General features: G+C 56.3%; 1 protein-coding gene across 1 annotated transcript in view; it reads left to right on the top strand.

Annotated features, from left to right (window-relative positions):
* Positions 1 to 2,955, top strand: part of LOC140395462 (glutamate receptor ionotropic, NMDA 2C-like) — a 149,186-nt gene extending 146,231 nt beyond the window's left edge. Inside the window, exon 14 of the mRNA XM_072483240.1 lies at positions 2,287 to 2,955. Coding sequence (XP_072339341.1) covers positions 2,287 to 2,307 — 21 coding nt within the window. The 3' untranslated portion in view covers positions 2,308 to 2,955. The remainder of the gene's footprint in view (positions 1 to 2,286) is intronic.
* Positions 2,956 to 8,214: the final 5,259 nt, after the last annotated feature.

Here is an 8,214-nt window from a genome sequence, read left to right as displayed (position 1 = left end):
GAGAGGGGCGAGAGAGCGAGAGAGGGGGCCAGAGAGAGAGGGGGAGAGAGAGTGGGGCGAGAGAGAGAGAGAGGGAGGGGGCGAGAGAGAGTTAGAGAGAGAGAGAGAGGGGACAAGAGAGAGAGAGGGGGCGAGAAGAGAGAGTGGGGGCGAGAAGAGAGGGGGCGAGAAGAGAGAGTGGGGGCGAGAAGAGAGTGAGGGGGGCGAGAGAGGGGGGGGAGAGAGAGAGAGAGAGAGGGGCACGAGAGAGAGAGAGAGAGAGAGAGAGAGAGAGGGGGTGAGGGAGAGAGAGAGGGGCGAGAGAGAGGGGGTGAGGGAGAGAGAGAGGGGCGAGAGAGAGGGGGTGAGGGAGAGAGAGAGGGGAGAGAGAGAGGGGGAGAGAGAGAGAGAGAGAGGGGAGAGAGAGAGAGAGGGGCGTGAGAGAGAGAGAGGAGAGAGAGAGAGAGAGAGAGAGGGAGGGAGGGGGCGAGAGAGAGAGAGTGAGTGGGGGCGAGAAGAGAGAGTGGGGGCGAGAAGAGTGGGGGCGAGAAGAGAGAGTGGGGGCGAGAAGAGAGAGTGGGGGCGAGAAGAGAGAGTGGGGGCGAGAAGAGAGAGTGGGGGCGAGAGAGAGAGAGAGGGGGCGAGAGAGAGAGGGGCGAGAGAGAGAGGGGGGGGCGAGGAGAGAGAGAGGGGGGCGAGGAGAGAGAGAGGGGGCGAGGAGAGAGGGGGCGAGGAGAGAGAGAGGGGGCGAGAAGAGAGTGTGGGGGTGAGAAGAGAGAGTGGGAGCAAGAGAGAGAGAGAGAGAGGGGGCGAGAAGAGAGAGGGGGTGAGAGCGAGAGGGGGCGAGAGAGAGAGAGAAGGGGCGAGAGAGAGAGAGAGAGAGGTGGGCGTGCGAGAGAGAGAGAGAGGGAGCGAGAGAGAGAGTGGGCGAGAAGAGAGAGGGGGCGTGAGAGAGAGGGGGCGAGAGAGAGTGGGCAAGAGAGAGAGAGAGTGGGCGAGAGAGAGAGAGAGAGGGGGCGAGAGAGAGGGGGAGAGAGAGAGAGAGAGTGAGTGGGTGAGAGAGAGGGGGGGGGCGAGAAGAGAAAGGGGGCGAGAGAGAGAGGGGGCGAGAGAGAGAGTGAGTGGGCGAGAGAGAGAGAGGGGGCGAGATGAGATAGGGGGGCGAGAGAGAGAGAGGGGGCGAGAGAGAGAGAGAGAGAGAGAGTGAGTGGGTGAGAGAGAGGGGGGGCGAGAAGCTAAAGGGGGCGAGAGAGAGAGAGAGAGAGAGAGAGGGGGCGAGAGAGAGAGTGAGTGGGCGAGAGAGAGAGAGAGGGGCGAGATGAGATAGGGGGCGAGAGAGAGAGAGAGCGAGAGAGAGGGGGCGAGAGAGAGAGAGCGGGCGAGAGAGAGAGGGGACGAGAAGAGAAAGGGGGCGAGAGGGCTGCCAAATGTGCAGACTCTGGCTTCTCACTCATGCCAACTCCCATAAACCAATACACACGCATTCACACTCCCCCACCCACATACACTGACTTCCATACACACTGGTCATTTTAAAAAAAATTAAACAATTTTATTGTTTGCCTTGCCTTACTTTTTCTCAGAATTAGTTTATTTCCCAACATTGTTTGAAATCCAGTTCTGCCACACCTCAACTTTCCAAACATTTTCCCATCGGCCCTTGACCGAGCGTAATATGTAAACATGACCCCCACCCCCAAGCAAAAAGGTTGACCTTTAAACTGACTTCGGACATTTCACAGGTTTTATTCCCAACTTGGGTCACTGTCTGTGCGGAATCTGCACATTATCCCCATGTCTGTGTGGGTTTCCTCCGGGTGCTCCGGTTTCAACCCAAAAGACTAGCTTGTTAAGTGATTTGGGCATTCTGAATTCTCCTTCTATATGCAAACAGGCGCCGGAATGTGGAGACTAGGGACTTTTCACAATAACTTCATTGCAATGTTGATGTAAGTTGACCTCTGACAGTAAAGGTTATTATTATTAGTCCGATATCACAGCATAAACACATTTCTAACAGGGCCCTTTCATGCACATAGGAATCAATTTATTTCCCGAGAATCTTTTACCAGTCACCATCCCAAACATTTCTGTTTAATTGCGAGTATCGGTGGGAAGTATTGTGTTTTCAAGACCATTTTGGGAGTTGTGCATCTGTCCCAGGCTGTCTATCTGTTCAACGGTAACATTTTTACTGATTGTTGAAGATCCAGTCAGGAAAAGTTAGTGTTTTTTGATGATGGTGGGTTCAGTCATATTGCGAGCTCCGGAGTCGAATATAATCCCAATTCTGCTTATCCCTTACAGGAAGCCACAGTGGCAGTCTGATACGGCATATCGTACACTGGGCCTGGACCTGCCCCTGGGTGACCTCGATCTGCACCTCCGGGGCGTGGACTTGCTCCCGCTGCCACCCCCTTGATCCCTCTTACCCGGAAACCTGGACACGCCCCCATTCTGTGCCTGGACCCGCCCCTCTTCCTCCTGGGGCTTGGACCTAGATTAAACTGATGACAACAATTCTAATGAGAGTTTCAATGTCCTGAACATGACTTATTTTTTAATGTGCTGTACCTGTCAGTACGTGTTCAAGTGCTAAACCTTTGTATGTCCAGCTCCCTCTGTAGCAAATGGTACCTCTATTCACTTGATGTCAGGCATTTAAAGATACTAACACAGCCTTCTTTGACCACACCAAACACAGTACAAATACTAACCTCTGTATTAACATCGCAAAAATGAATCAGCTCCATATCCAAAACATTACTGGAAACAGAGGCCAGACTAAATGGGATAGTTTCTGTTCTGTGTCGTGCTTTGTGTAGACTATAGTTTCACACGTGTTCGGATACGCTGATTGTGAAAACCCAATCTCTAATAGCACACTCCTGCATCACTCATTACCTCTCACACTGCCCTTCACTGAACACTGACACAACACCCTCACCCACCATATACAAGAGAAAAAGACAGAAAGGGCGGGGGGGGGGGGGGGAACAAGAATATGGGGGGGGGGGGGAACAAGAATAGGGGGGGGGGGGGGAGAGAAACAAGAATAGGGGGGGGGGGGGAGTGAGGGGTGGGAGGAATAAATAGAGAGAAAGAGGGAGAAGAGGTCAGATGGGGTCGATGGGGGGAGGGGGAGGATTAGTGGGGAGATGGGAGAGAAGGGAAAGTAGGTGTGGAAAGAGTTAGGGATCAGGAGACAGAGACAAGAAGAGGGAGACAGAGAGGAGAAGAGGGAGACAGGAGAGGAGAAGAGGGAGATAAGTCTTTCAAGCTGTCAGTGAATGACAACATGCATGATACACAATCTGAGCTGTACTCACTAGACTGTCAGAATATGTCACTTTGTATGATGGGACCATGTCAGTGTATTCCATCCTGAACGATGACAACTGTTGTTTACATTGTGTTTTAATTGTCGCAATAAAGAGTGAGAAATAAAGGAGAACCATTGTTGAATGCCAGTTCCAATCCATGACAGTTGTCCCTCATATTGATCTTCCTTTCTGCAATTGAGCTCCTCACATTAACAAGAGCCGTGCACACACAGCAACTAAGCACATCGGGTCACATATGCTTGAAAGGGACGTCCGGTTGCGGCTATGCGGAGCTAAGTCTCACATTTGGCAGCTCCCGCAAAAAAATGACTTTTGGGCTCTTTTCAGGGCCCCCAACGGATTTTTTTGACGTTTCCTGCTGTGGGAAGGAGAGTACAATAGTTCCCCGACAGTATATGGCATTTACCTGGAGCGGGCGACTAAAAAAGTGTTGGACCTGAAGAAGGTGCGAGGGAAGAAGAACAAAATGGCGGCGGGCAGGGACCAGGCAGCGTGGATGCAGTGGGCACAGGAGCAGCAGGAGGCTATCCAGCGCTGCTTCAGGGAGATTAAAGCAGACCTGCTGGAGCCGATGACGGCTTCTATTGATAAGCTCCTGGAGACACAGACGGCCCAGGGGGGTGGCGATCCGCGAGGCCAGACAAAAGATCTCCGACAACAAGGACGAGATCTTAGGCCTGGCGGTAAAGGTGGAGGCGCACGAGACGCTCCACAAGAAATGGAAGAAGCGGTTCGAGGAGATGGAGAATCGGTCGAGGCGGAAGAGCCTGCGGATTCTGGGCCACCCAGAGGGGCCGGACGTGGGTGTCTATGTGGTCACCATGTTGAACTCGCTGATGGGAGCGGGGTCCTTCCAGGGGCCCCTGGAGCTGGAAGAGGCCCACAGAGTGCTGGTGAGGAGGCCCAAGGCTAACGAGCCTCCGCGGGCAGTACTGGTGCGGTTTCATCGGTTCGCTGATCGGGAGTGTGCGCTCAGGTGGGCCAAGGAGGAGCAGCAGGTGGGAGAACGCAGAGGTTCAAATATACCAGGACTGGAGTGCGGAGGTGGCGAAGAGGAGGGCCGGGTACAATCGAGCGAAGGCGGTGCTGCACAGGAAGGGGGTGAAGTTTGACATGCTGCAGCCGGCGCGACTGTGGGTCACCTACAAGGACCAGCACCATTATTTTGAGTCTCCGGAGGAGGCGTGGACCTTTGTTCAGGCCGAGAAGTTGGACACAGATTGAGGGTCGGAGTGGGCATTTGGGGCTTATGGTTGATATGTTACCTTTTGAGGGGGGGGTCCTCCGCTCTTGTTTTTTTCTTTCTGGTTCGGTGAGGGTGGTTAGGGCGGGTTGGGCACTGTTTTGGTTGGGTTGGTCGGGGGGGCTCTTGGAGAGGGGTAAGCAAATGGAACAGGGGTGGATGGCCAGCAGTGAGATGGGGCCCCGCGGGGAAGGGGGAGGCCCGAGTCGGGGAGGAGGGGACTGGGCCTGTTCAAGGAGCTGCGTCAGAGGTGGCGAGGCCAGGTAGGTGGAAAGCGCGGGCTTTTTCCCGCGCAGAAGACTGGAGGGGGGCGGGGCCAGGGCGGGGAAGCGAGGGTTGTTTCCCGCACTTGAGATGGAAGGGGGGAGGTGGAGAGCCTGCGGAAGGGGAATGGAAGAGGAGGGTGTGTCACACAATGGGAGGAGTCGAAGGAGAGGCGGGAGTGGCCGGGGTCAGCAGGAGTCAGCTGACTTACGGAAGTGCAATGGGGGGAGTAAAGCAGCTAGGATGGGTCCTAGCCAGGGGGGGGGATCGAGTTGCTGCTGCTATGGTCAAGGGGGTGCTGGAGTGAGTGGGGGTGAGGGTGCGTGGCTGGCCGAGGAGGGGTTATGGCTCGTCGGCGAGGGAGGGGGGCGGGTAGTCCCCTAATCCTGCTGATAACCTGGAATGTAAGGGGACTGAACGGGCCGGTCAAGCGGGCCCACGTGTTCGCACATCTGAAGGGGCTGAAGGCGGATGTGGTCATGCTCCAGGAGACACACCTGAAAGGAAAGGGTGGGTAGGTCAGGTGTTTCATTCGGGGGCTGGATGCCAACAATCGAGGGGGTGGCGATCTTGGTGGGAAAGAAGGTGTCATTCGAGGCATCGGGCATTGTGGCAGATAATGGCGGTAGGTACATAATGGTAAGTGGTAAGCTGCAGGGAGAGAGGGTGGTACTGGTCAACATGTATGCCCCGAACTGAGACGATGCGGGTTTTATGCGGCGCATGTTGGGTCGGATCCCAGACTTGGAAGTGGGGGGCCTGATAATGGGGGGCGACTTTAACACGGTGTTGGATCCGGCACTGGATCGCTCCAGGTCTAGGACGGGTAGGAAGCCGGCGGCGGCTAAGGTGCTGAGGGGGTTTATGGACCAGATGGGAGGGGTGGACCCTTGGAGATTTGCAAGGCCGGGGGCGAGGGAATTTTCATTCTTCCACATGTCCATAAGGCTTATTCTCGGATTGACTTTTTTATTTTGAGCAGGGCGCTGATAGCCAGAGTAGAGGATACAGAGTATTCGGCGATAGCCATTTCGGATCATACCCCGCATTGGGTGGACTTAGAGCTGGGGGAGGAGAGGGACCAGCGCCCGTTGTGGCGCTTGGAGTTGGGGCTGTTGGCGGACGAGGTGGTGAGTGAGCGGGTCCGAGGAATCATAGAGAGGTACCTGGAGGCCAACGATAACGGGGAGGTCCGAGTGGGGATGGTATGGGAGGCGCTGAAGGCAGTGGTTAGGGGAGAGCTGATCTCCATTAGGGCCCCACAAGGAGAGGAGGGAGCAGAGGAGAGGGAGAGGCTGGTGGGGGAGATGGTGAGGGTAGGCAGGAGGGATGCGGAGGTGCCCGAGGAAGTACTGTTGAGGAAGAGGCGCAGCCTCCAGGCTGAATTCGACCTGGTGACCACCAGGAAGGCGGAGGTGCAATGGAGGAAGGCCCAGGGGGGCGATTTATGAGTATGGGGAAAAGGCAAGCCGATGCTGGCGCATCAGCTTCGGAAGCGGGACGCAGCTAGGGAGATTGGGCGAGTTAAGGACAGGGGAGGGAGTGTGGTGCGGAGTGGGGTTGGCATCAATAGGGTCTTCATGGACTTTTATGAGGAACTGTGTCGGTCCGAGCCCCCACTGGAGGAGGGAGGGATGGGACGCTTTTCTGGACCAATTGAGGTTTCCAAAGGTGGAGGAAGGACTGGTGGTGGGATTGGGGGCCCCGATTGGGCTGGAGGAGCTGACCCAAAGGGATAGGGAACATGCAGGCGGGGAAGGCACCAGGGCCGGATGGTTTCCCGGTCGAATTCTATAAAAAATATATGGACCTGTTGGGCCCGTTGTTAGTTAGGACCTTCAATGAGGCAAGGGAGGGGGGGGGCTTTGCCCCTGACAATGTCCCGGGCACTGATCTCCTTGATCCTGAAGCGGGACAAGGATCCCCTGCAGTGTGGGTGTTATAGGCTGATTGTGTTGCTAAACGTAGATGCCAAGATGCTGACGAAGGTCTTAGCCACGAGGATTGAGGATTGTGTGCCGCAGGTCATCCACGAAGACCAGACGGGATTTGTGAAGGGGAGGCAGTTGAATGCGAATGTGCGGAGGCTTCTGAACGTTATCATGATGCCGGCGAGGGAGGGGTAGGCGGCGATAGTGGGGGCGATGGACGCTGAGAAAGCCTTCGATAGGGTAGACTGGGGGGTACCTGTGGGAGGTGAAGAGGTTTGGGTTTGGGGAGGGGTTTGTCAGGTGGGTTAGGTTGTTGCATGAGGTCCCGATGGCGAGTGTGGCCACGAACAGGAGGAGGTCTGAGTACTTTCGGTAGCACCGAGGGACGAGGCAGGGGTGTCCCCTGTTCCCCCTGCTTCTTCGCACTGGTGATTGAATCCCTGGCTATGGCACTGAGGGAGTCGAGGAACTGGAGGGGCTTGGTGCGTGGTGGGGAGCAGCATAGGGTCTCGCTCTATGCGGACGACTTGCTGCTATACATGGCGGACCCGGTGGGGGGAATGCCGGAGGTAATGAGGATCCTCAGGGAATTCGGGGATTTCTCGGGGTAAAAGCGCAACATGGGGAAGAGCGAGCTGTTCGTGGTTCACCCAGGGGACTAGGAGAGGGGGATTGGCGAGCTCCCACTAAAAAGGGTGGAGAGGAGCTTCAGGTATTTGGGGGTCCAGGTGGCCAGGAGCTGGGGGGCCCTGCGTAGGCTTAATTTCACAAGGCTGATGGAGCAAATGGAGGAGGAGTTCAAAGAGGTGGGACGCGTTGCCGCTGTCCTTGGTGGGTAGGGTGCAGTCAGTCAAATGACGGTGCTCCCAAGGTTTTTGTTCCTGTTTCAGTGCCTCCCCGTGTTTATCCCGAAGGCCTTTTTTAGGCGGGTCAATAGGAGCATAATGGGGTTTGTGTGGGCGCGAGGGACTCCGAGGGTGGGAAGGGTGATCCTGGAGCGGAGTAGAAATAGGGGGGGCTGGCGCTGCCCAACCTCTGTGGGTACTACTGGGCCACCAATTCGATGATGGTGCGTACGTGGGGTGATGGAGGGGGGGAGGGGGCTGCATGGAAGAGGCTGGAGACGGCGTCTTGTGTGGGTTTGAGTCTGGGGATGCTGGCAACTGCGCCGCTCCCTCCAAGGAGGTATACCACGAGCGCCCGGTAGTGGCGGCTGCCCTCAAAATCTGGGGGCAGTGGAGGCGCCACAGGGGGGAAGTTGGGGCCTCGTGTGTACCCCAATACGGGGGAACCACCGGTTCGTCCCAGGGAGAACAGATGGAGGGTTTTTCAGGGTGGCACAGGGGCAGGGATACGAAGGTTGGGAGACCTGTTTGTGGACGGGAAGTTCGCGAGCCTGGGTGAGCTGGAGGAGAAGTATGGGCTCCCCCCGGGGGTACACCTTCAGGTACTT

This window comes from Scyliorhinus torazame, chromosome 18 (assembly GCF_047496885.1).
Source record: "Scyliorhinus torazame isolate Kashiwa2021f chromosome 18, sScyTor2.1, whole genome shotgun sequence".
In the NCBI taxonomy this organism is placed as follows: domain Eukaryota; kingdom Metazoa; phylum Chordata; class Chondrichthyes; order Carcharhiniformes; family Scyliorhinidae; genus Scyliorhinus; species Scyliorhinus torazame.
Note: the sequence above shows the minus strand (reverse complement) of the source record. Positions and strands in the feature narration are given on the sequence as shown.